The sequence below is a fragment of the Lepisma saccharinum genome, chromosome 27 (assembly GCF_977018435.1).
Source record: "Lepisma saccharinum chromosome 27, izLepSacc3.1, whole genome shotgun sequence".
NCBI classification, from domain to species: domain Eukaryota; kingdom Metazoa; phylum Arthropoda; class Insecta; order Zygentoma; family Lepismatidae; genus Lepisma; species Lepisma saccharinum.
This window is the reverse complement of record NC_139255.1, coordinates 32,151,110-32,178,432: the sequence shown is the minus strand read 5'-3', so window position 1 is coordinate 32,178,432 and position 27,323 is coordinate 32,151,110. Positions and strand designations below refer to the sequence as shown.

Here is a 27,323-nt window from a genome sequence, read left to right as displayed (position 1 = left end):
CATGTACAGTGTTGTTGTATTTATCAATGAGAATGACTTGTATTTTTTTTAATGTTGTTCTTACTGCGAAACAGTGGTTATATGAATACTCGAGACATTTTAACCTAGTAATTATGTACATACTTTTAAAAATACCAAATAAAAAAAAAACATTTTATGAAGTCACTTATATTTCAGGTACTTTAATCACAATTTGTTGACATACACACAAATACACAATTTACTGCAATATTATATAAAGTCTTACCTCACTGGAACGTACTATCGCCTTGTGCTAAAAGAAGTTTCGCTTGTGTCCACTTGGACCCCTGAAGTAATTGTATGAAAGGATGGAAGAACAGGAGTGACTACAGGTGGAGGAATCACAGGAATATCTTTGGCATGGTTCAGTGCTTCCGTGTAAACCATACTGTTCACTAATTCCTTGATCTTTGCTTTAACTAACGCTGAACCGACCGTGGACAACTGCTTCATGTGAGACACAACTTTCCTACAGAATTCCATTTCCTCACATTCATCAGGAAGTGGCTGTGGAGAAAGAGATTTTGAGCGTGGTTGAGGACAAGATTTTCGACGTAAACCATCGTCCTCTTGTGTTCTGCTGATACCAAAACATTCTGATGAAGCTGATCTTGGTGGAACAGACAATGTTGAATATTGTTCAGGCACATCAGAAATATTATGAACAACTTGTGCCATACCACTTAGTGGGTTATTTTGTGTTGTAACCCCAGATTGATACAACGACCTATCAGGATCCATCTGATCATTTCCTGCCAATTCACTTGAATACTGAACCTCAAATAAAACCTGCTGGATTCTGGTTTTGGCTAAAACTTTAGCTTCTGGAGACAGAGTTTTAATAATTCTTGCAATATTTGCACAAAATGCATCATCGTCATTACCACTGTACTCACCACTTACCTCACTTTCACATTTAACAAATGTTTCTTCACTAAACGTACTAGGGTCATTCGCATCAGCATCATAGATAGGACTTTCTTCCTTCACTAAAGCATTCATCTGAACCGCCATAAAAGAAGCTTCTTGTTCATCAGGACTCCCATCATCATGTATAACAGGCAAAGAGATGTTATATGCATATGGAACCTCAGAAACATCGATAAATTCTGGTTCTTTCATGAGATCCACTTCACCTTTTGGTTGACAATGAGTAGAAGATGCTCTACCTTTCCTATGGAGAGAAAGAAAAAACTTGTTATCATGAGATTTCTTGGTCATCTACAGCCTGTAAGATATCATATATGGTGACAGAATATCAAGACTTGTTTGTTGTCAAGGTAGATTCAGTTTTGTTGATTTATAACTGATATAATGCGAATGAATAGTAGGGATGGGCCAATATGAAATTTTGGTCGATACCGATAAGTTCCGATATAAAATTCCAATGGTCCTTGAAGAACCTGAATGGATCATTGACAACCTATATAAATGCATGTTTCGAATGACTGCAGTGCAAAAGAAATTGCATATTTAGACATTTACTTACTGTATTAAAAAAGTAGGGCATGGAGATTATCTTTAGAAATTATAACAAAATGACAGAATTTTGCACTAAATTACAAGATATTTATTCTTACACGGATATGCCTATATCAATGTGGCAGTTAGCAAATCCTAACTTTGTAGTCCAAAATGGTATGTTGGTAATGCCGAAGTGCAGAAAAATAGGGAATCGATCTGCGCGCAATCTATTAGAGTGCGCGTCAAATCTCCTGCATATGACCTTGAACGACTGAACAGCACCAGCGAATCACGGACGTGCAGCGTTGCCTAGTTCAGAAGCTGTTTCACCTCGCTACTAAATCGTGTACCTGGCGCTCGGATATAAATAGATTATTTCAAGTGTCAGTAGTTCAACAGATGGAAAGATAATGAATTTGCGAGTATGTACGAAAAACAAGCATGATTGTAGCTTATACCGTTCCCTCTGTAGAAGCAATGTTATTATAAACGTATTTGCATTGTATCCTTTTTGCTCTCCCTTCGTTCCTGTTGCATTCTGAAACTTTCCGATTAGCTAAGGGAACAGGGCACGTTCGTTCCCAGTGATGGCAGAAGAAGTTGACGAAGAGGATACCGTCATTGTTCGTTTTTTTTTTTCATGTGTTTAGTGGGTGTGTGCAGCATGTCGTTGAGTAAACCAAGTGGTAGTGATGGCGAGAGAAGAGGGAAAAATACAGTGTTGTACGAAGCCAGGCACGACAGGTGATTTTTCAGGTGTACATTTTTTTTAAAAAAAAAAAGTGTTCGAGTGACGAACAAAGAAGTAAAATTGACTTTAAGAAGTGCCAGGATCTAACAGCTCAAGCGTGTGGTGTGAATCAAGCTACCGTTTCTCGGATATGTTCGGGGGCAAAACAATGTGGATCGGGGCCTGCTCCAATGTTTCAATAACCTAGACTAGAAAGCACATTAATATACCGAAAAGAACGACAAATTTAGATGACTTTGAAAAAAGACGTAGTTCGTAGAACAGTCTTTGAAATTTACGATCGTGGCGAATTTTCTACTACCAAAAAGATAACGTACTCTTTACGGGACAAAATATCTTACAAAGGCTCTACAACTTCCACCTTGAGAATATTGAAATAATTATGCAGTCCCTAATCAGGTATGTTCTTTTCTCCCATTATGTTTATTATATGTTATATTATCTAATGTTCCGTGCTCTCCGTGACAAGGCGTTTCGCTGTCTCTTTCCGTGTGAGATTTCGACATGGCACCGCTGCAGTGCGCTGCTATTGGCTATCGCCATATGCAGGAGATTTGACGCGCACTATAGTATAGTTTCAAACCACGTCGGTTGACACACAGGCTGGTGTTTAAATATAGAACTACAAGCGCGCCCCGCTCGAAAGCACATTATTGCATCAGAAACGATTGGAACAATGGCTGCATATCCATTCTGTATGCTTACGAAATAAATTAACAAAAGCAAGCACTACAGATTTGGCTTTCTTCCAATAAAGGTCAATTCAATTCCGTGTGGGGAAAATGCTTTTATGAGTAAGCGCAGATACTTTGTTGTAGAATAACTCTTGAAAAACTCGAAAGTCAAAACATTAATAATACCTGTCTATTGATATAAACACTATTAATATGCAGATATTGTAAATTTGACTCCATGCTTTGTACCTCTCTTGCATGTTTGTTGAGCAAAAAATTAACATGTTAGTGAGCATGCTTTATAGGTCAAGTTCTAGAAATATGAAGGTATGAATAAAAATAATTTTAAAATTCACTGTAATATTTCCCCGAGAAGATCATTCAACAATAAAGCATGAATTGAAGGCAACACACATAATAAATAATTGACAAGAAAGAAAAAAAAAAGATCCGTGACCAGGACTCAAAACTCGTATTACAAAACAACACGCTCCAAAAGGTGGTACCACTGCACCAAATTAGTGTTTGGAGATTGTCTCGCCTGGTAGATGGGATATCCCGGTCACAACTTCATCAAGCAAATTCTAGCAACTACGCTGCTTAATTTCCATATTTGCATGGACATTGGTAAGCTCTGACAAACAAAACAAGTCTTCTTCTGTACCAATTTAACAGTTTTATGAATCATATCTTGTTTAATCTGAGTGAAGTTGCGAGTGTGGAACTTCGATAGCTGCACGAGGCAGCCATGTGGCTCAGTAACTTCCAGTTAGGCTGGTAACTGCAAGAAGAAGTAGCAGTAAAGATAATCGCCACCAGAGTTCCAGTTACAAGCTAACTGTACATTGTAAAACCAAAATTTTCACAAACTTCCAGTTACGTGCTAACATGAACCTTAACTGTACATTGGAAAACCGGCCTTTATACACATAACTCTACATGGACTTTTTTTCATTCTACATTATGTGGGTGCCCAACGAACAGTTTGGAAACAAAGTTAGAAATCATTTCTTGTTTCACAAATGGCCATTAATATCATGACCTGTTGCCCCTCTAGTTTTAATGTGAGGTGGCAAGTCAATGAAAAAATAACAATTTTTTCAGCTATTACAGAAGGTTGTTTCATGTCGATGGCAACGATTTCGATGACCAGGGAACAGCACATAGGCACAGCACAGAGCAGCCAGAGCCGATAGGACGAAAGTACTGTGTGTTGACTTGCAAAGAAGATGGTTGGTGTGAGAGTGAGTGTTTATATGGCACCGAAAATTTCAGTCTTTGGGGGGGGGGGTACATCTGTGTCCTTTCTGACGTTGGTTATAGTTATAGCCAGATAATTAAACAGTGCCAGGCGAAAGCCTTCCACGTGTCAAAGAAGGGCATCAACGCAGTGTTGAATTGCCATAGAGCTTGCACCGTATTAGTTGCTCGAACCAGTCAAAGTGGGCCTCGGACATATTGGAAGCCCAAGCGTTCCCCTGATGTTGTGCGGAAAGTGAGATCCTTGGTGCGACGTGAAAACCCTGCAACGCAAAGAGCGATTGCACAGGCAGTGCAATGTTCCCCTGCAACTGTAAATCGCATCATAGCCCAAGATTTACAACTTGTGCGGAAGCACAAGGCTCAAGTTCATAAGCTGCGTGCCTCACATGTCCAGGAGAGGAAGACCAACAGTCGGAAGCTCTACGAACGCCAGCTGGCTGGGGACCGCTGGAAGTATGTGGTGTCCCTGGATGAAGCATGGGTGTATCTGTCGGGATGTGATAAAAAAAGGGCCATCTACTATCGTCCACGTGATGCAAGAGGTCGATCTGAGTGGGTACGAGAATGTACTGAAAATTTTCCACGTGGGTTCATGGTTGTTGGTGGTTACTGCTATAACGGCAAACTTTGACTGCACAGAGTGGACAAAAAGGCTAAAATAAATGCAGCCTATTACCAGACGAATATTTTGGATCCACTTTACAGACATGATATCCCTTCTCTCTATGGCAGCGACACATCTCGCGTTGTAATCCACGAGGACAAGGCATCCAGTCATACGGCAAAGTCCACTCAGGCATACATGGATCGGATGGCACATGAAACGGGCATTCATGCAATCCCCTTTACAGACATTCCTGTGAAATCCCCCGATGCCTCTCCTATGGATTTCTGTGGGTTTTTTCCGTTGTTGAAACGAGCCTTGGGAAGCAGACGGCCCCGCACAATTGAGGGTATTTGGAAAGCTTGTCAGGAGGAATGGGATCGTTTGGACCAATGTGTTCTTCAACGCAGTCTTATCCAATGGAAACTCCGCTGCAGGGCCATTGCTGCAAGACAGGGGTATCACGTGGAGCACCACCAATGGTTGCATCACAGATTTTCTTAAGGTGAGGTGGGTTCTAACTTTGTTACCATGGACGTGAAACGACCTTCTGTATTAACCCCAGGAATGTTTTGAGAATGTTGATGCAGGGTATCTATGTATTAGGGATGGCCAGATTCAAGCCCTTAAATATCCGGATAGCAGGTAATAATGGGCCTGGGTACTTGGTTCCAGGAACCAGACACACATACCCAGTTCTGGGTTCCAGATTTGAGTACCTTTGGAACTGGATAAGTTAGATCTGAAAATTGTTGACCCTACCTAGATTCAACCTCTGCTTATGTCTTGCAGATTTCTCTCAGGAACACCCCCAACACAGTCACCCTTTGAATATGATGTTAATATTGTACGAGGGGCATACTGAAAGTAATGAACAATAATTTTTCAAAACCAGAATCCACCAATACATGCAAACAACCCCAGCTATAAATATAGTTAGCCCAGATAATAATAAAAGTACCCTACCAAAAACAGTATACATCAATATATCATCACAAAATACAGACTTTACTGAATGCATCGAGGTAGTTTGACGTCATTAGCTTTGATCGTGTGAGCGCATGCAGTTGTTTCAAAATGGCTGACAGTAATGTTTCGTTTCCAAAATGTGCTCTGTTGAATTCCTTGTTATAGAGGGAATTCCTGCTGCTGAAATTCAGTATAGACTTCAGCGAACATATAGAGATGTATGCATGGGTGCTAGCAGTGCTAGAAGATGGGTAAAGCATTTTAAAGACGTTAAAGAACATCTTTCACCAGATTTTAAGAAACACGAGCATCAAAGATCAGCCTCAGAGCGGTTGCCCCCGAACTGCCTACATGGAACACAACATGGAAAGAGTTCACAACATCTTTAAAGAAGACAGACGGGTCAATGTGGATACAATTGCAGCAGTACTTGATATAGGACACAGGGCAGTGCAGGAAAAATTTGTTGCTGCTGGGTCCCATGTTTATTGACGGCAGACCACAAGGTGCAGCGAAAAAACACCGCTCAAGAACTTCTTCAGAGATATCGCAAGGAGGGCGATGGTATTTTATTCAGTATTGTGACTGGTGATGAAAGCTGGTTCCATCTATATGAACTGGAAACAAAGCAGCAGAACATGGAATGGTACCATTCTACATTGCCAGCAAAAAATAAGGCCAAGACAGTGACGTCTGCTGGCAAAGTTATAGGCAACATCTTCTGGAACACAGAGGGTGCAACAAACAAGGTCGACCGCCCATTGCCAAGGCACACGACACACCGGCTTGGTCCCCTCGGAAGACCAAGACCGGGCGTCGCTGCCTACCAATTATCTTTCTGTTATAATATATACCACGACTAATTCTCATTTCCGGCGGGGCATGAGAGTCCGCATCCCAAAGTTCGGGTAAGGGTCTGCTTTTGAATATTAAAAAAAAAAAAAAAAATGTTTACTTAACCAAGAACCTTAACTCTAAAGTAGGTAACCTTCCTTACGCTTAAACTTCCATCGTAATCGCACCCACATCCCACTGACCAGTGAGGATACGCATGCGAGTCGCGAGCGAAATCAGCATAATCTAAACTGACATCTTATGGATTGATAAAGCCTCCGCCTCACTGACCAGTGACAGCGGAACACTTCATCAAACCAAAAGGAGGCCAGTTAATTTGTACTTATAAACCAAATTTACTATAAGGAAATACCCATTAACGATTACAAATTTATTTACATCTCAAATTTCCAATATTCACAATTCCCACATAGTTAGGTTAAAAGAAAAATATACAAACTTCTGATCAAAAGAAAAACTACAACCATGCCAAAAGATAAAATTTAGATCATTACAACTTCCATATTATAGTCAAAACTTTCTATTGAGTAAACATAAAACCCAGAGAGCACTCTCTTATATAACATGTCCACATCCCATCATAGAACTAACACAGCTGTAGCTTGGTTTCAATAAACAGGTAACAAATTATTAACTAAAGGTCGACAAAATTACTATTAACCAAAACCAAGGAAAAATTTGCATAACATCTTTCCGTAAATTTCTATTCGTGCTTCTGTCATATTTTCACATCTGCATTATGTTCTCTAGAACTCATGAGGTAAACTACCATCTTCAGGGTCAACCTCCAAAAACATTCACAACAAAATATAAGGGGAGCCTTTCTCTACCCAATATCAAAGCCATATCTCGGCCACAAATTACAAATGTCCACGTGGAATTCCTTAACATAATAGGGGACTCTATGTCTACCCTTTTTGGCTACTCACATTGCAAAAGCAAAACAATAGACTTTTAAATTAAATGAATGTCTAGAAAAACATATACTTGACCGGTTTCAAAAATACATCTAATATAAACCTAAATAAGAGAAACCAATAAACCTTCCTCAACTTTCCGGATACTCAGACTTTAAAACGGACCCGTAAACTATATAAGCTATCAGATTTAAAAGACACCCTCTGACCAGAGGTATGCTCTCGGATTAAACTAAAAAAGAATCAAATTTATTTAATTGAACCTCCTGACCAGGTGAATTCAGAATGATTTAGAATAAAAATTAACTTGACGAGAAGGATGTATATCTTTGATGAGCCTAATTTATTTAATTTGAATTTACATCGGAGCCACACTGACCAGTGCCAACTTCGACAGAATTTAAAATTTATGAATAATTTAAAAGTTTATATTATTAAGATTAAATATTTATATATAAATTAATTATTTATAAGCCTGCCAAAATCCCCTTTAAGGATCATGCTGACCAGCACAAATCCTGAAAGGTGGCTTACGGAAAACCTCGGACATTGTGGAAGGGAGAGCTGACCAGCCACTCCCCACACAACGCCCGTATTCTCCCAGCCCTGGACCTCGACAAGCGATTTAATCACCTAAAGATTCCGGAATATACTGATATACTGATTATTTTGCCAGCGAAACTGCTGGTATTTATACTCGCGGGATTGCGCAATTCTATACCCTGAATAAAAGATTTAGACACATGGAAAGTTATTTTTAGCGTTGAAAAAGCATATCGGACACAATGCAGCAAAACTTACAAAACCGCACAGCGCCGAACGAAAAAGAATCCATTGTTGATAAGAAAGAAAAAGAATGCAAGCTTCAACTTGCTTTGCATTCTTTTTCGCTTGGCAGAAACTGCGTTACAATTTTAACAAGGATAAAATATACATTCAAAAAGATTAGATTACAAAAGAATTTATATGAGGGCTATCGAAAAGTAATTTGAATAATAAAGAAGTTTACCAAAAATTTATCAATCGTTACAAGGGGTGCATTCTGGTTGAATTTCTTGAACCATAAATGCTCGCCATTATATCCAAACACTTCACAAGTTCCATCGTGCATTGCGGGATAAACATTCTAAAAAGAAAATCATTCTTCAACATGATACTGTACACTCAGCAACTGGAACGGAGCAACTATCTTCAAGCAACTGGAACGGAGTTCAACTGTAAGGATATTTTCAAGCTTCCAGAAAGGTGGGGAAAATGTGTACAAAGAAATGGAGAATTTGTTGAAAAGTAAAGAAAAGTCTGTAGATTATCATGTAGTATGTTTTCTTTAATAAAACCAAAACTCTGTTCATGAAAAATTGTTGCTCATTATTTTCAGTATGCCCCTTGTATTATAATAATAATGATAAGCATAGCCATTATAATACTTTCTATTAAGGTTATTTATACTATTCAAGTTTTATCAATGCCCTGACCCCCCCCCCCCAAATATTTCCGCAGACACCCATGGTGGTGTTATTCCTTCCATTTTTACATATTCATATATTCTTTATTCTTCTTGTCAGAAATAGTCACGAGCTCAAGATTCGTTCTCAGAAAATACATTTTAAAAAATATCCCTAGGTTTGAAAACTGCAATGAATTTCTATATCTTGAAAAATCAGCTCTTTATATCACATGAGTCAAATCAAAACCTTAATTTGTTTTTGTTTTCTAACTACTGTAGTAGGTTTCTGCGTGTAGGGTTGCACAAGTTTGATGCAATTTAGAATAGACCAATTGCCGATCCACATATATTTTTTTTAAAGTCTAAGTTAGTGCCTGTATACCTCAAGAAGAAGAATATTTGAAATCTATGTGCAGTCACTTTGAGCCACTGCGAAAGTCTTTCCACCCATCTCCATGCAGACTCATGCCATTGTTGAACTTCCTCCTCTATTTGTACACTGGCTGGCACGGTAAGCATGCATACACACATTGAATTTTCATTTGCCATAGAAATGTCTAAGTTTTAGGCTTCCGGAGGACAAGGAACGACTGCTCTTTGCTGGTGCATTTGTATGCAGAAGGCGCCATCTTTAAAATGACAAAAATGGTGTTGTAAAGCTCACTTGATCAGTGTTGCAACCTTGATGTAGTTTCGTAAATAACAGTAGATATCTCAGGTAAATTTGAGCTGTTTACCGTCTGTCCTGTAATTTTTGTTATACTTTTAAGGTTTTAATTTCACTATCCCTTGTAAGTTGCCTACAGAATTCAGGTTTTTGGCATGGAATGCATTTAATATGTTCTAGATATTACTACTATGAAATATGATTTCTAATACAAAATGTGGCACGAAAAGAATTTGCACTTACCGTATAGTTCGCAACACTGCAGTATCTTCCTCCTGTCTCTGTGGAAAAGGTACCTCAACATCACTCGCAATGTTCCTTTCTCTACAAAATAGAAAAAAAGTGAATTAATAAAAATGTATATATAGTATTTAAAATTATACATATACACACAGAAATATATGGCACTGATTCAAAAATTCATGCATTAAGTTTTAAGTTACGGCTTGTATGTGAAATGTTTGGATTACTTCTTCAATAGCACTTACGATACCATATTCTAATGGAAGGGTCCAATTTCTAGAGGAAATAAATTTCAGTCGTGCAATACGAATGAGTTGGTTTTAATTCCTCTTCATGCACAGTAAGGCTAATTGGGACTGGACCTACAGTTTAAAGTGGAATCCGAACCACTGTGTGCCTCCACCAGGTACTGAACCCACGACCCATTGATTACAAGGCAACAACGTAAAATATTTAAGATGCTATGATTGATACGGAAATGGAGTAAAATCATTATATCTTCCTATTTTCTTTATGAAAATGAAATCAAAATGGGGTTCCTGTACTCATAGTGGCTTGAATTGCACCTTGAGCCAACCTAGTCCATACCTCACAGCTTTCTATGATTCACAAGTTCATTGTGGGCCAAAATCTGTCCGAAGGTTTTTTTACCTGGATTTCTGAACAAGAATTAACTTCTATTGTTCTCATGGAATTATATTAACACTGACATTTTGGAGTTCCTGACAGGAATCTCATCCTGGACTGCTTGCACAAAAGTCAAGAGCACTAACCATTTGGCTAAATGCCACACATGAAGTAAACTAACAAATATTAACCACCTAAACTTCTGTTCATAATAATTAGATTAGATATGAGTTACTAACTTCTTCTGTGACACTTAATTGTAGAGGTTCTATTAATTTCCATGATAGTGAAGCAAAGAGTTCCCAAGCGGATGGTGGCAGAGGCCACCGAATTTAATAGAACCTTTAGAAGTAAGTTTCACAGAAAAAGTAAGTAACTTACTTACGTCTAATTACAATATTTTTGGTTAATGAAAATAGAACAACATGAATCTTCTGGCTTCAAATTTCAATATGATTATAAATAAGCATATAAACATGCAGAACATTATTGATTGGTTGAGTTTATTTTTACTTTCCTTTTCTGCACTTTCGGCTAAATACGAGGGCCACTATTTATATTTTGAGGCTTGGCAACACTGATTGAAGTTAGGCGCGATTTGACGTTTGCACGGAATCGTCTCGCATTATTGACCATAACGTACTTCAAATGTTTTGTCAATAGCTTCATTTGTGTTGTTTATGTTGCCTTGGAGATTGCGCGACAACAATAAAATGGAATTAACTCGTCAACATTTTCGTGCGATGATTTTTTTACGATTTTCGACGTGGATTATCAAGACAAGAGTGCATCGATCAACTTACTTCCACATTTGGCGATGTAGCCCCATCCTTTGCCACTGTGAAACGCTGGTATAACGAATTTAATCGTGGCCGCCATTCGCTCACCGACGAGATTCGCTAAGGTCGTCCAAAATCAGTTGTTGTTCAAGAAAACATTGATGCTGTGCAAAACCTAATACTGCAAGATCGTCATGTGACATACTGTGAGATTGAGGCAACCATAGGCATTAGTTCCACCAGCATATATAAAATATTACATGATCATTTAGCTGTGAGAAAGGTATGTTCTCGTTGGATCCAACACAATTTGACAAAAACTCAAAAAGACGCTCGCGTCAATTGGTGCAAACAAATGCTCAATAAATACAATCGTGGTGCTTCAAAAGACGTATATAAGATTCTAACAGGTGACAAATCATGGATATATGCATATGAACGGAACGTAAACAGCAGTCGACTGTATGGGTGTTTCAAGATTAACCCAATCCAACAAAAGTTGTTCACGCTCAAAGCACATCGAAACAAATGGTCGCCTGTTTTTTCGGGAAAACTGGTCATGTGGCAACTGTGCCTTTAGAGGAACGTAGAACGGTCAACTCTGAATGGTACACAACAATTTGTTTGCCAGAGGTCTTCGGTCAAATACGGAAAACAAACAAACGCCGTCGGATCATTCTTCATCAAGACAATGCCAGCTGTCACACATCTCGTCTAACAACAGTCAAAAAATCGAATTGATGGGTCATCCACTGTACAGTCCTGATTTGGCACCCAATGACTTCTTCTTGTTCCCGAATGTCAAGAATAAATTGCATGGACAACGATTTTCGTCGGCGGAAGACGCCATTGATGCGTTCAAAAACCATACTATGGAGGTGTCTCAAAGATTGGAAAAACTGCTTTGACAAATGGTTCGAACGAATGCAAAAGTGTATTGACCATAAAGGAGAATACTTCGAAAAACAATAAAGCAGTTTTCAATGCCAAATTCCTGTTTTTTCATTGTTAGGCTCAAAATATGAATAGTGACCCTCGTAACACCCACACCCAAGCCACGATTAGAACCCAGGTCTTGTAGCATTGTAGCACACTGTGCTAACCATTCTGCCACAGAGGTTGGCATGCAGAAAATAAAGTTTCGTGAAATTGTGTTTCAATTCTAAACAGGCACTGAATTCAATTTTTGCTTGGAAACTAATCACACAACTTCACATCATGACAAAGTGCATATTCAATTTACACGCATGTTGACAATTACAGGGTAGCTACGATTTTTCTATTAGGAAATTCCCTGACATTTCCAGGTTTTCCAGTACAAAAATGAAAGTTTTCCAGTCATGATTTTTGCTTTTGAACCTTGTGTTTTTCAATTCAATATATAATCTGTTAATTATTATGAATATTCACTAAACTTTTTTTTTAAGCAAATTTCATTCTACACACACAAGACCACGTGAAAATTCGAAGAGTAAAATGTAAAATTACAATCGGCATCAAATGTTTTGGGTGCTACAATCATGTGCATCTAGCCTTCAGGCTAAGGTAACAGAGGTACATTATTTCACCATAACAGATCTCCACAATATAAAAACAAACAGAAAAAGTTCATAAACCATACACAATTTTTCATTTTCTGGTGGATATATAGTGTCGTAGAAAATTATGCTTTTTTTTTGCTTACATTTATAAGTACACAGCATGTGGAGAAATTTTTGTTGCACATAGAAATTCTATAGGAAATGCCAACAAGACTAAGATCTATAAAATAATAAGACGATAACTTCATCTTCACCAACTTTCCGATGATTATTATCATATTGTCAATGTACTTTAGTTATCAAGTTTAATTTGATATTTTTCTAATATTATAAAAATGATTTTCTTTTTTTCACAGAAATTCGAAGGAACCATAAATTTGCACAAAACTGAGAATCATAAGAACAAAAGAAACAAGTTTCTAAACTGAATCTCTTTTGGGAGTGGAATCACAAGAACCGAATGCAGAAGTGGAAGTGAACCGCTTGTTCATTTTGCAACTTTTTCTCGTGCAGACTCCAAAATGGACATAAATTCCAGACAATCTGCAAAATTCCCTGACATTTCCCTGTTTTCCAGATGCGTAGCAACCCTGCAGTTAGCATTAACAATTCCAACAGAAGGAAAAAGACTGCAACGACAACAAATATTACTGTTCATCTCTGCATTTGAATGTGCATTTATTCACGTAGACTTACCTTCCTCTCTTTTGATAACTGTATTACTGAGGAACACTAACAATAAGAAACAAGCATAAAGAATAGCCACAGTGAAACACCCATGTTCTGGTAAAGACTCAAGATAAAAACTTATGCAGGCAAAATACTAAGTTGACATGGTGCTTCGCCAATTTCTAACATTCCATTAGTGACCTCAACTTCCCCCATGTCCACCCCTACACCAACTAAAAGGACAAAACAACGAGGGTGGAGGTTAAAGCACGAAAGTCGTGGACACTCAGAATAAAACTCAGCATTGGGCCAACAGTTTTGAGAAGCAGACTGACTAGCAAGTAGTCCAATATAACAGTGAGCTATACGATGCATGCTTTTAGAACCGTTATCGGGCGGGCCCACGCAGAGGGTTTGCGTGGCGATCAGCCAATGGCAGGAGTGCAACGTTGTACAGTTAGGAGACTGCGGTGCGGAAGTTAAAAGCAGTGTTGTGTATTTTTCTTGCGCGCAAGAACTTTTCATAAAACTCGCCACTTTAAGGTTCATCGTAAGATGGGGAAATACATTTTGAACCTGACTGTCCAAGTCCCATGAATTTCCGTTGCATACAGCCGTGACTCGGAAATGAGTGAAATCAGTGACACGGAGACCAAGGAAGACAACGAGAGCGTTGATGAATAAATACCTTCAAGTTTCTTTCAGGTATAGGTTTCTCGTATATGGTACAGTGATATGATATTCTAATCCTGTGTAGAAATATTCACTATATTATTTCACTGTACTCATATACACTGTGCATGCATTATCAAAATAATCGCGAATTTTCTGTCCTTCCCTTGCACTAGCAGTTAGTTTGGCAACAGCGCAGTAGCACTGGCTGGGTATTGGCCGAACTCATGTTGGAGGAGTAAACCCACTTTCCACCACCCCATAATAAAAAAAAACCTGGCCTATGTCAGGGGTTCCCAATTTTTTTCTTTCACAGTGCCCTTAGTATTTCAAGATTTTTACATGGTGTCCAAGTCAGAATGTAGGCCTATCTAACACTTGTAACTTGCAACACTCAGTTAGTGTGGTTAGGTTGGTTGCCTTCGGTTAAAAAAATGAACATATATTTCAAATTCAGATACATTTTATGTGTAAAAAGTACTAAATAAGCACATATTTGGAACAATCATATTATTGATTGAATTTACAATTGTGATTAGTGGTACTGGTGAGCCTGATGTCCACTGCATATATTCTTAAATGTTGATATCTAAGCAGACAGCCACCCTTATTTCCTGTTCCATGATACTTGCTCATTATCACAGAAATTGCAGTACAGTACTCAGTAACTGCTAGCAATTGCTTTTTCCAGTGGTTCCTTTCATAACAAACACTATCTGTTCCAGGGTGGTGTTTGTTGTAAAGGGGCTTCAGTACACACAGGGAAAAAAAGGGACAAAAGAACTCCACAGAGGATTATCCTGGCTGTGCATCCATGTGCCAGCATCGGCCTGCAAAAAGCAGTTACCGGGGTGTACTACGAGGAAATGAGGTTGAGCTATGGGCAATGGTATAGTGCAGTTTCCTGTGTGCCCCCTCAAAATAAAATATTGGGGGCCTGCATTTCCACATTTTGTTATGAACCTATGTATCAGTGCAGTAGCTTCTGGAAACTAAATCAGGATGGTCTCAATCTCTGATAAACAAGTGGAAGAAGAAAAGGGAAATTTGAGGCTCAAAGCTGGTGGTTTCATATAGTTGCACGTCTGCAGTAATTATGCCACGATTTCCAAAAGCTAAGCAAAGAATGCCAGCAGGCTAAAATTATGAAGGTTTTAAAACAATTAAGTAAGGATTGGAACACTGGCCGGGAAATCGGTTTAAGTACAAAAAATAACCCAACAACTTGCACCTCAAAATTGCGTTAGTCATAATTTAAATTTGGTTGTTAATTCTGTAGAAGGTAACTGGGAAAGAACCACGTTTTTGTAACAGTTCAGAATGATGTCTATATTATATATATATATATATATATATATATATATATATATATATATATATATATATATATATATATATATAGTAACAGTATTCTGCGATGGCAAGAGTTAAAATTTTGAACAAGAAATAAGTCGAACCCAACTCTCAAAACACTTAATCAGGGTGTCTACTAAATGTCTGTTTTTAAATTCCAGGTTTTTTACAGGTTTGTCCAGGTCTATTTATATTATTTTCCAGGTCTATATTTTTTTAAACGAAGAAAAGTTGTTATTGTTAATAACCCCTACCAGAAGGCCAGTTAAGAAAAATTTGCAGTAACTAACAAAAGCAAGATGAGTTCTCGCCTTTAACTGGCATGTAATTCATATTTCTTGGTAGTAGTAAAGTGGAACCTCGATTTTTACGTTTTTCAGGGGACCAAACTGGAAAAACTTAAAATGCAGGAAAATGTAAAATCGAGGTAATTTTTATAGCATTTCACTGCGTTGGGACCATGAAGATTGAATGTACGAGGCGTATTTGGAAAGTAAGTACCGAAAGGGTGTAAAAAAAAAAGTAAAATAGTTTCGTAACCTTTTTTATTTGCATTGCATTCTACAGACCTTAAACTACTTTTCTATGTAGTTTCCACCATTGTTCAAGCATTTGTCGTAGCGTGGCACTAGTTTTTGTATCCCATCATCATAGAATGTTCCCACCTGTGACGAAAGCCATCCATGCACTGCTGCTTCAACATGGTCATCCTCGTCGAAATGCTGACCAGCAAGAAACTTCTTCTTCAGATGAAGAAAGAGATGGTAGTCACTTGGTGCCAAGTCAGTGCTGTTGGCGGATGAACAAATTGTTCCCAGCCGAATGACGTGATGAAATTTTGAGTTTGTTGGGCCGTATGCGGACGAGCATTGTCGTGAAGCAACACATGTCTTCGCTAAGCATTCTGCGTCTTTTGTTTTGAATTGCACGACGCAGCCGGATTAATGTGTCACAGCAGGCATCTTTGTTGGGGGTCTGTCCTCGAGGCAAGAATTTAACCATTCTTGCATTGAGAAAACAAATCACAGACCGGACTTTACAGTCGGCGGGCCGATTGATTTTCTTGAACACTTCAAACCTTCAGAAAACTACGAAGAAAAAGCATGACCTGCTCCCACGCGTGCCTGTGGCTAACTAACTGATGAAGGACGTCAGCGAGAACTCACACGGTCGCGACTGCATCGCTACAGCGGCAATATTTGCAAACGGTACTTACTTTACGAATACGCCTCGTATTAACAAGCAAGGAAGCCAAATGAAAAAAGTGGGGCTATTGGCCTTCGGGGGAGAATTGAATCTTTCAGTTTAACTTTAATATTAACTGCTCAGTGTAAAGTCTTGGAGCAGATGAATATCACTTCTAAGTCATTACAAGCAGACTCTCTTGATATGCCTGCATACGATCTCTTACGGAATGCTCTCTTAGAAATGACAGAGCTTCGGGGATCATTTTAATCACTTGTTGAAATGGTAAGTATATGTTCCAAGTAGAAGGAAATGAAGTGAATTATCTGACAAAAGAATCAAAAAGGTAAAGAAGCACTTTGACAAACTCTGTCCAAAGACTTGCCAACCAAGAGAGCTGGTAAAACGTATCAATATTTTCCCCGATGATAGTCACAACTGGACAATTGTTTTAAATGCACAAAAGCAGTTGTACACACATAGAAAGTGATACAACCTTCCAATGGCGTGATCACGTTTACTTTTTTCAGTATTCAGCCCTCATTTTGCCATCTTTCCTGTGTTTGATGGTCACGGCCACTGCAACCTTCATTTTGTTAAGATCTATAGACACTGAACTTCGCAAAGAACCTTCAAAATTTACAAAAACATTTCCAAACCTTTATTTCAGTCACAAATATTATCAAAAAGTTGTTTCAAACACAAGATAAAAAACTTGAATGATGTGAAAGAGCTTGCTCATATTCTTGTGATACACCATAGTTCATTGACTTCCAGTTATCCTTATAAGTGAACGGCTTGTTTCATGTACAGTCACCAGCAATAAAAATAGGACAACTGGATCCTGATTTTTAATTTCTCCTATCGCCGAGATTGGCAACACACACACAACTTACTGTTCCTCTCACAGTAGCAAAAGCAGAGATGAGTCAGGAACATCTTAGTGATATGGCTTTACTTTAAACTGAAAAATAATAGAGCCCAAAAAATCAAGTTTAACAAAGTAATCGATGCTTTTGCGTAATCATTTTTCAGGTTATGTACACCTTACTCACTTTATGTACTATAAATAAAAAAATATATAACTTACGTTATATATTTACTTACGTTCAGCATTGAATACATTAGAGAGTAAGGTTAAATTTTATGGGAGATACGTGGAAGACATTTTAGTTATCGGGAAAGAAGGAAGTTTGGACAGTTTATATAAAAATCTAGATCAAGAAGCAAGAATCAAATTTACTAGGGAAAATATGAAGGATAATAAAATTACCTTCCTAGACTTAGAGATTCACAAAATAGATACAGAAATAGGAACTGGCATCTTCCATAAGCCCCTAGAGGGAAAAATGTACATTAGTAAGGAATCTGCCCACGCCAGTAGGATTAAATATAATGTCTCCCTAAACTTCTTCATACGTGCTATCAGATTATGTAATAGTAAAGAGAGTTTAAAAGGGAAATAGACTGGATCTATAACGTAGGTAGGAAAAATGGGTATGGAAATGAGGAAAAATTTACACAAAGCAAGAAGGATATATTCTAAACAAGAAAGTAAAGAAAACAGTAATGTTAGTAATAAAAATGAGGAGGTAATGAAATATAGATACGTGGCTACCCCATACTTTACAGGAGTGTCTCAGAAGATAGAAAGAACAGGGAAAGAATTTGGTATTAAATGTGGGATGAAAACACCCAGGAGCTTAGAGAAATATTTTACCAGTTATAAAAAAGGAGGAGGGAAAAAGGAAAAAAATGAAGAAGGGAAAACAGGGATATATAAGATTAAATGCCAATGCAAAAAAGAATACGTTGGACAAACCGGCAGAAGTATCGGTATACGTTGGAAAGAACACGATAAGGATATAAGGGAAGGGAATCCTATCGATGGCCATCTGCAAGCAAATAAGTAAATATGGCATTTCAGACGAGTCCCATATGTCAAAATGCCGTGGTCCCTCTGGTTGGGCCAGTACACTACTGATCATTACCAAAACATGTTACTGAGTATCCACTCGACAACCTCCCACATATTTTTTTTAAAAAAAGAAGAAGAACAGTCATGAAAATACTTGTGGTGGCCGTTGACTCCTACAACAAACCTAACTCTATCGACAAGAAAAAATAAGATCAGAGTCTTATTTAGTGCTCCCGTCAAAGAATTTGGAATTCAAATAGTGTCATTGTTGACCCAAATCTATTTCGTAAATAGCTTTATAAGTGACACTATTGAATTTCTTAGGACCACACAGAGAACATTCCAGGGCTCCTAAACCACACCCCACCCACCTGTCACATTGTGCGGGTGGCCACTGCTTTTGGGTGCCTTACCAGAAGGTCACCCCTTACACTGCTATGAGAATGAATGGATCAACAAATTCAAGTGAAAATTATCACAGTCTTTTTTCGACAGTTATGTCATTCTGTACAATATAAAAAACACACACACACAGGATGCAATCATTTGTGACTATTTGCATGAACATACCTGGCCAATAGGTTCACAATCTGAGACCACAGGCTCAATTTCAAGTTAGACGGTAGTATCCATTTCAAATCACTTGCCGCCACACGATGATTATCCGCATCAACAGACACAATCATCTTGGAGTTCACTCTTACACTACATATTGTGAATACTCCGTTCCCGTTATCATTTTCATAATCAATGTTCAATAAATAAAAATATACACCATCGTTCGTTACTTTCATGTTCCATTTACCAAGTTTAAGCTTCATAGGAATCCCATTCACAAATTCATCAAAACTTTCAATAGAATCAACGGACAAAAATGCACCGACTTCCCTTCCCGGTTTCTGTAAGAACTTCAGTCGCAACACAGTCATATTATGGCGATTTCTCTTAGATCTCAATGAAGGCTGCGGGAGTTTCTTGAATATATGTGGCACCGCTCCATCCACTAATTTTGGATAAGTAAGGTCAACGCAGCATTTATTATCAGAAGAATCAATATATACTTCCGATTTAATTATTTCCGAAGGATCAAAATGTTTCGAACACACAGCAGAAATCTTGGTGCAGATGGGACCCTTGTTCGGGATGGCCTGTATCCATGCTTTCCTTAAACCTTCCTCTTTGGAAAATGAAAATGTTGGTATGGGACCTTCATTTTTGAGGGTGCTGCAGTAATTGGATTTGCATCCCAGCACACAGCAACGTTGAGGCATCTGCAAATAAAAGCATGAATACAGACTACTGGTACACCACCAAGTTAAGGATTCCTTCTGTAAGGTCAGCATGATCAGTTTTCTCCTGATGCAAAATATATATATATATCAAGAACCATTGTGTTTTCCCTTAGTTTTCGTAAAAGCTACCTTAGTTTCAAAAATAGAATCAAAGAAAATTTACACTGTCCTGACCCTTTTCAGTTAAATATTACCCAGCCGATTCTGAAATACAGTAAAACCTCATTAATCCGGACTAATGGGGGGGATAAGTTGACCGGTTTAACGAAAGTCCAGATTAACTGAAATAACCTAAAAGAACAGTAGAAAGTGCATTAAAACTATGTTTATAGCAACAAAACACATTTATTAAGGTGTATTTAAAGGGCATAGGCCTAAATACACTATACAGTACAGTAAAACGTAAAGCAATATGGCAATGCAGTTCATCATATGCGATACCCATATTATGATGATGTGCCCGGCGACTGTTGGCTAGAAGTCAAATCTTGCAATCTTTTTTTTTCCTGTCTGGATTAAGCGAAGTCCGGCTTATTGGCATCCGGATTAATGAGGTTTTACTGTATATATATTATGATTACCTCCTGATGATTGTCTGAGGCCACCCTTCTCAGTACATTTCCAGTGAACCCTTCAGAGTGCCAGGACCTTGAATCGGCTGTTAGTTATTTTGGTATTTCCACTCGCAGGGTCGTAAAAAAAAAAACTGGGTAAATTTCACCCAACACGTGCTCATAGATTTCTGTTTGGTGTTTCAACATGTTCCGTTTTTCTCCCTTTTTTTTATCAATTGAATGATTCAATGAAAATGTTCAAAATTAATAAAATTACATTAATCAAAGGTATTACTATTTACATGCTTTAAAACAATTAAAATTCAGATATAAGAAGCAACTTTCTTCTGTGTGTTTTTACCCAGTATGCATCCTTGTGCCCTGCCAGGTTAAACAAAAACTATCCACATCAGTTTGCCTTTGTTACTTTTCATTTTTTATCACAAAAATATGTAAGTTCTCCAAATGGATCAAGTTTATTCATCAAATAAAGGAGAGAGTGAAAATTTACTTTGCTATTTTTCAACACTGAATTTTGAACTGAAAACCATCGATATTGGTTAAATCTTGTCACGTTTTGGTAAAATATTGTTACTAGATATGATGGTGGCAGCATATTGCAGTTCTTTCATTCTGATTAGCCTTGATAAAGATAGTTTGTTTCATTGTTGTTTTTTTATTAAGTCCACTTTACGCACAAGAAGGCTAATCAGGACTGAACCTCAGTTTAAAAATCCCTCTACTGGATATCGAACCCGTAGATATACAAAGTGAACTTACTCGTATCTTACCACATCTGATGCATGGGATATCTTGAGTTTATTCCACAGTGTATTTTCAGTGATTTGGATTCCAACTTTAACTGTTTCTTCTATTCTGATTAGCCTCATCTTATAAAGCAAACTGCTACTTCCATAAATTCATATCCTTCATTTTGGGTCCAGCTGAATGTGCGTGCCAATATATGTGTTTTATCATCATAGGAAATATATGCATGCGTATGCAACCTAAAATAAACTCGTATGCTATTACTACATAGAACAATTAATATTATTAAGAACTTCTGTTTCTTCAGTGGCTGAAATTCTTTAATATACTCAACATTTCAATGTACTGCATGTACACATTTTACATGAGGCAATAATACAATGAGATGAAAAAGACATAACTTTTGTCCATTACAAAAGATAAAGGCAACAATATTATAACAAAGTAGAAGATAGAAGTGTTTCTTTTTAAAGCAGCCATTAAAGAATTATTTTATACAATTGTTGTTCTTCAATGTACCTGTGTTATAAGAGTATCATACAGGCCCATATATGATTACACATACATACATATTATGGAATATCATTTCAATGTGACAATAATCATACACATGTATGTAAAATATCTGCCTTGGTAGTAGCTATCAGCCCTCAATTATCTATTTCATTTTCATATATCACTGTGTATTGGTAAGAGAGACTAAACTACATTTTAACATGGAGATGATGACTACGTTCACTTAAGTTTCAATTTCACTGCATCTTTCAATTCACGATTCATATTTGAGGGCATACTTCCACAGACAAATTACGGTTATGCAAGTACTACTGGGTTTTGAGTGCATACCGCTCATCTTGCCTGTTCGAGCGTTATTTGTTCACGCAAAGAAGCTCTCAATTCTGTTCGCTATCCAGTGTTGTCTGTGCAAACTATTTGACGCTTGAGCAAAATCCTCTCCATGCAGCACTCTATTGTGCATATATCTTGGTAGTGTAAAGTTAAAAACAGGGTGAAACATCAGCAAGAATAAAAATCACTTAACAGTAACATTTACTGTATTATTATGTAATATGCAAATGGAAACGCTCTTGCACTTGCTAAGCAAGTTAAGTAATCATTAAAATTTCAATCTCCGAGAAACGTCTCTAACTCATGTATTCAGTGATTTTTAATATTCGTACTTACCGATTCTGCATTGCGAAAGATTGTTAAAGGTGGGATTTTGCTTTATAAACGAAAATAATTTATATTTTCGACATATCAAGTAATTATTCTTCGTTGTTTTTTCGCTTCCGTAACATGCAATATGGCAGCCACAGGTTGACTAGCGTTGTCGATCATCAGTGGGTATGCAGTGTTTCCAATCTTCTTCACCGAAAAATACCTACTTTCGTGTTACTGATTTTGTATTTTTTCCTGTGTTCGAAAAACCCCATGAACCATGCATGCATAGCCTCACACATCATTTACAGATAGCCCCACGAACCATGCATGGATAGCTCCACAAACCATTTATAAATAGCCCCATGAACCATGCACGGCAAGGTTAGGTTAGGTAAGGCAAACATAGTTAAAATTGCCATCTTCTTGCAAAACAATGGCATGGTTGGAAACATTGACCGGGGGTTATGTCATCAAATGCATGGAACATCTGATTCACGTAGTGGAAGGTAATGGAGGCAAGAGCTTTCGTGCATCGGAGACACAATGTCGAAAAATACATGATTTACTGGCCGAATAAATTAAAGGAAGGGAGAAAACACCTCCACAAACCATGCACGATAAGGTTAGGTTAGGCAAACACAGTTAAAAAAATAATTAAAAAGGGTTTACGACATAAACAGCCACTATGTATCGAACAGATGGTTTTCAATTTCAGGAAATAAAAAGCGTGTTTGGAAACACTGACACTGGGTTACGTCATCGAACGCAGGCAAATAGCAAGGAAATGGCAGCAATCGCCTCTGCATGTTGGAAATATTTCTCAGGAAAGAAAAAGGAATTCTGGGTCAGAAAGCTTAAACGATCAAAGAAAACACACGAACTTCCACAACATCAGAGAAATTGATTAAAGTAAGTAGTTTCTTCTGTAAAAATGTAGCAATCCGTTCGACATGGTTAAAATTTGGTGTCGTGGTAGTAACAGGATCTAGAAATTGCAAAATAATTGCGAACCATTGACGCTAGCCCCACGAACTATTGACGTGTGGTTAGGTTAGGCAAACATAGTTAAAATTTGGTGTGGTAGTATCACGATTATATATATTTCATTGTGAAACAAAAAATTTCGCGAAAATCTACGGTTTCCATTCCGAAAACTAACTCTTTATCTTCGCTTATTTTGCAATTGGTAACAGTTTACTATCCTTCGGACACATATAACTTCTTAGTTTCGTCAATTTTTGACATTTGTACTTAGCTATTTGTTTTGCGGAACATTCCGTGAATGGTTTTTTGGGGCTATCCATCCCGGAATCGGTGGGAAATTTAAACAAAAAAATACCTTCGTTTGAAATTTTTGAGTCCAAATTTCCCACCGATTCCGGGCTCGCCCCTGGGGTAATTGACATACAGTCCCCAACCGCTAACGTGGCCCCGCCTCCACTCCGCTCCATCTTTCTCTATAGACTCCCTGTTAAAGGCATGATTAAATGTTAAGTATACCCGAAATGCCTGAAATTTCTTTATTTTCTTCTTTTTCACATAGGTACTTACATATTCTGCATTCCTAAGGATTCTTGAAGGTGCCATTTCATTTTTTTTCACGGAAATAATCTATATTTTCGATTCTGAAGTAAGTTTTGTTAGTTTCTTTTTCCCTTCAGTAACATGCTAAATGGCGGTCACAGTTTCACTTCCGTAGTCGGCATGCAGTGTTTCCACCCCACTCCACCAAAAAATACCTATGTAGCCCCACGAACCATTTCCGGTAAGGTTAGGTTAGGTAGAGTCACGTATAGGTTACAAGTTAAAAATTTGTTTTGAAAAAATATGCGTAGCCCCACACACCATTCTCGCATAGCCCCACAAACCATTTGCGGAAACGTACCTTCTTCAGTTACAAAAACACGTGTTTGGAAACACTGACCGGGATTACGTCACACACACAGGCTACATCCACCTGGAAGTAAATGGATGCAAGAGCTTTCATGCATTGGTCACACATTTATATCGAAAAATAGATGATTTACTGGCAAAATTGAAGAACAATACGAGAAAACACTTCCCCCGAACTTCCACAATTCTAAAGAAACTGCATTCTGTAAGTAATTTTTCCTGTAAATTTGAAGAAATTTGTTTCGGGGATACTTAAATTGGTAACGATTAGATAAGCCGGAGACACATTTCTTGAAATTTACAGGAGAAAAGATGAGAAAGTACTTACGGAATTGAGTTCTTGTGGACTTTTTGAAGCCGGGGAAATTGTTTTTTCGAATCGTGCAACTTATTTGGCCTGTAAGTAAGGTATTTTTAGTCATTCATGCATCTCCGTTGCACGATAGCTCATGCCACCATTGCCGTCGACTACGTGAATCAAATGTTCCGTGCGTTCGGTTATGTAACACCCTGTCAGTGTAGCAATCACGCGGTAGTTTGACAAGATGACGTGTCAAGGTTGCGTTGTGAAAATGTTCCCGGATATTGAAGACCCATGAGATTTTTTAATTGAACATGGAATCGTGAAGGAAGAAATGGAATGTCCTAAATGTTCTAGTATATGTAAGCTACACATTGCACGGGATGGGAAGTGGCTCTATATGTGTACGAAAATTGTTTTTTTTTGTTTAAATTTATTTTTCTAAATTTTCCTAACCTAACCGTCCGTGAATGGTTTGTGGAACAATTTTCGATTAAAAACATTTAGTGAATAGCTTGTGCAGCATTTATAGATTCATAGGTTTGGAATGAAACACTGCACATCAGCTGATGACAGACAACGTGAGTCAAGATTTGGCCGCCGAATTAGCAACGACAAATAAATAATTATAATGTTAAAAATAACGCTTTTTTCATGGAAAAAAAGTGATCCCAACTTGAAAAATGTGTCGCTATGCATATGAGGTAATTAGAAATGATTTTTATTTGAAAATAAACGAGTTAAATGTGTCTCCGGCATATCTAACTGGTACCCTTAAATTTTACCTTTTAACTTCAGATTCATGATTTGGAGGCCTCAATTAGTGAGTATGCCAAATATGAAGAAAATCGGAGAGGGGTCCGGTCATCTTAAGTCGTTCCAAATGACATTATTGGGTTAGGCTTGTAAGCTTTCTTTCTCTTGCAATTAATAATATATTTGGGGTGTATTTATGTTAAGAGACAGGAAGTTTCTACAGCGTTGTGCGGTGAATAAATAATAATTTTGCAGTGTAATACTACTATAAGGTCGGAAAACGTTAAAATTACGTACAAAACATTACGTACCGCAGTTGATAATTATAACATGGGCCAATGTATAAGGTCTATGATTATAATAATAAAGTTAGTAATAAGGGAATTCATATGGGAACGCAAGTAAAGTGCCAGTGAAGAAAAACACAGCTAATCTCAAACGTAACGTTCTATGAGGAATATAATTTAGAACTTACATATTCGTTCGTTTCTGCTTTTCGCGTTCGCGACGTAACTTTTGTGCTATGGACCTTTTGCTGGGCATAAGTAAACCTAAACCCCAAGTACAGCCCCAAGGCCTAAACCCCAGCACGTATCCAAGCACAGATTAGAAATAGGTTTTGCTTCACGTTTTTTTTTATTTTTTGTACACACTGAATGCATCGCTTGAATATGAAGCCACGTGAGAAGAGACGAAACGACAGTGTTGCAATACCCAAATATTAAACACCAAGCTCTAGACTAGAATGTTTACAGTCTATAATAGCCATTCACCAGGCCAAGGCGACATTCATGAGCAATTACACATTCTAATATCTACCCGTATGACCGCGCAGGAGAAGATCCCTGACGGAAGTGAAGTGACGTAGCAGCAGGCGACTCCACTATTAGGGTCGGGGGCGTACACTTTGAGTGAAAAATACATGTGGGCTCGCTGTAACCGGTTCAGCGACGCAAGTCGTTTAGGGTTACCAGAAGTTCTCTTTTGCCCGGCCAAATCCTATTTTTCGGGTATAGTCAAACCCAGATATTTCTGCCGCGATCGGCGCAGAAGGACGGGAGAACCAGTGTTGCTAATCTGCTCGATAGAAAAATCGCCAGTGACGTGCGGTGACGTCGACACTTGGGGTAGCAGTCAGTTGCGTGCTCAAGGGGGAGGGGTTGGTGTGGGTCACACACCCCTCCTCCCTTTAGGGCCAGTATTCCTACAAAAAAGAAGAATGTCAATAACAGGAAAAGATTGCAAAATTATGAATGAGTACTAGAGAAAAGTACACGTAACCCCCACCCACATTCGAAAATAAAAAAACTATTTGATTTGACTCTAAGCCAGAGATCCTGGGTTCGAATCTCGGATTGGCCATTTGTGTTCTTTGTGTGTGTCCCTTAATCAATTTTGTCGTACCAAAGGTGGCGGAAAAGCGAAGTAAAATAAACCAAATTGAGCAATCAATCAATGATTTGATTTCATTTTTGTTACTTAGCGTCGCTTTTTTGTCACATTTGGTTAATTGCGAAGATGATACGATGAAATTGATGAAGGGACGAGCACAGGGAACGCCCATGCCCGGGTCGGGGTTCGAACCCGGAACTTCTGGTGTCGTAGCGCGCTGTGATAACCACTCCCCCACGCTTGGTTGATTTGGTGACAGGTAACAGAACACAACACACTTTTTTGTAGTTTCTTCAATGATATTCATTTGACTTTTTGAGTTCTGAGATACATTTTTCATTCCAAATTATTTCATTATTCACTGCAACACATAGGACAAGAATGCGCACTCATCACGGGTTCGAATCCTGGCCTGAATTGTTCATGTCCCTTAACCAATTTCATCATATTATCACTCAATCCTCATTTTCGCGATAACCAAATGTGGCAGAAAAGCGAAGTAAAATAAACCAAACCAACAACAATATGAACACGCGTTCTCTTGCCCAAATAAATACATCCGTATTTATGACTTTTAGAGACCA

General features: G+C 38.0%; 1 protein-coding gene across 6 annotated transcripts; it reads right to left on the bottom strand.

Annotated features, from left to right (window-relative positions):
• Positions 1 to 164: 164 nt before the first annotated feature.
• On the bottom strand, positions 165 to 26,041 carry LOC145980121 (uncharacterized). 6 transcript variants are annotated; one of them, XM_083113129.1, is made up of 5 exons: positions 25,823 to 26,041; positions 21,246 to 21,472; positions 19,190 to 19,890; positions 9,876 to 9,956; positions 165 to 1,195 (listed from the first exon to the last, which is right to left on the bottom strand). In XM_083113129.1, exons 3-5 carry the CDS (start codon positions 19,888 to 19,890, stop codon positions 262 to 264), a joined length of 1,716 nt encoding a protein of 571 aa, XP_082969255.1. In that variant the 5' UTR covers positions 21,246 to 21,472; positions 25,823 to 26,041; the 3' UTR covers positions 165 to 261. The 6 variants fall into 6 exon arrangements, with proteins under 6 accessions (XP_082969255.1, XP_082969258.1, XP_082969254.1 ...); XM_083113132.1 differs by lacking the exons at positions 21,246 to 21,472; positions 25,823 to 26,041 and adding exons at positions 24,283 to 24,354; positions 24,619 to 25,043; XM_083113128.1 differs by lacking the exon at positions 21,246 to 21,472 and having other exon boundaries at positions 25,823 to 26,040.
• Positions 26,042 to 27,323: the final 1,282 nt, after the last annotated feature.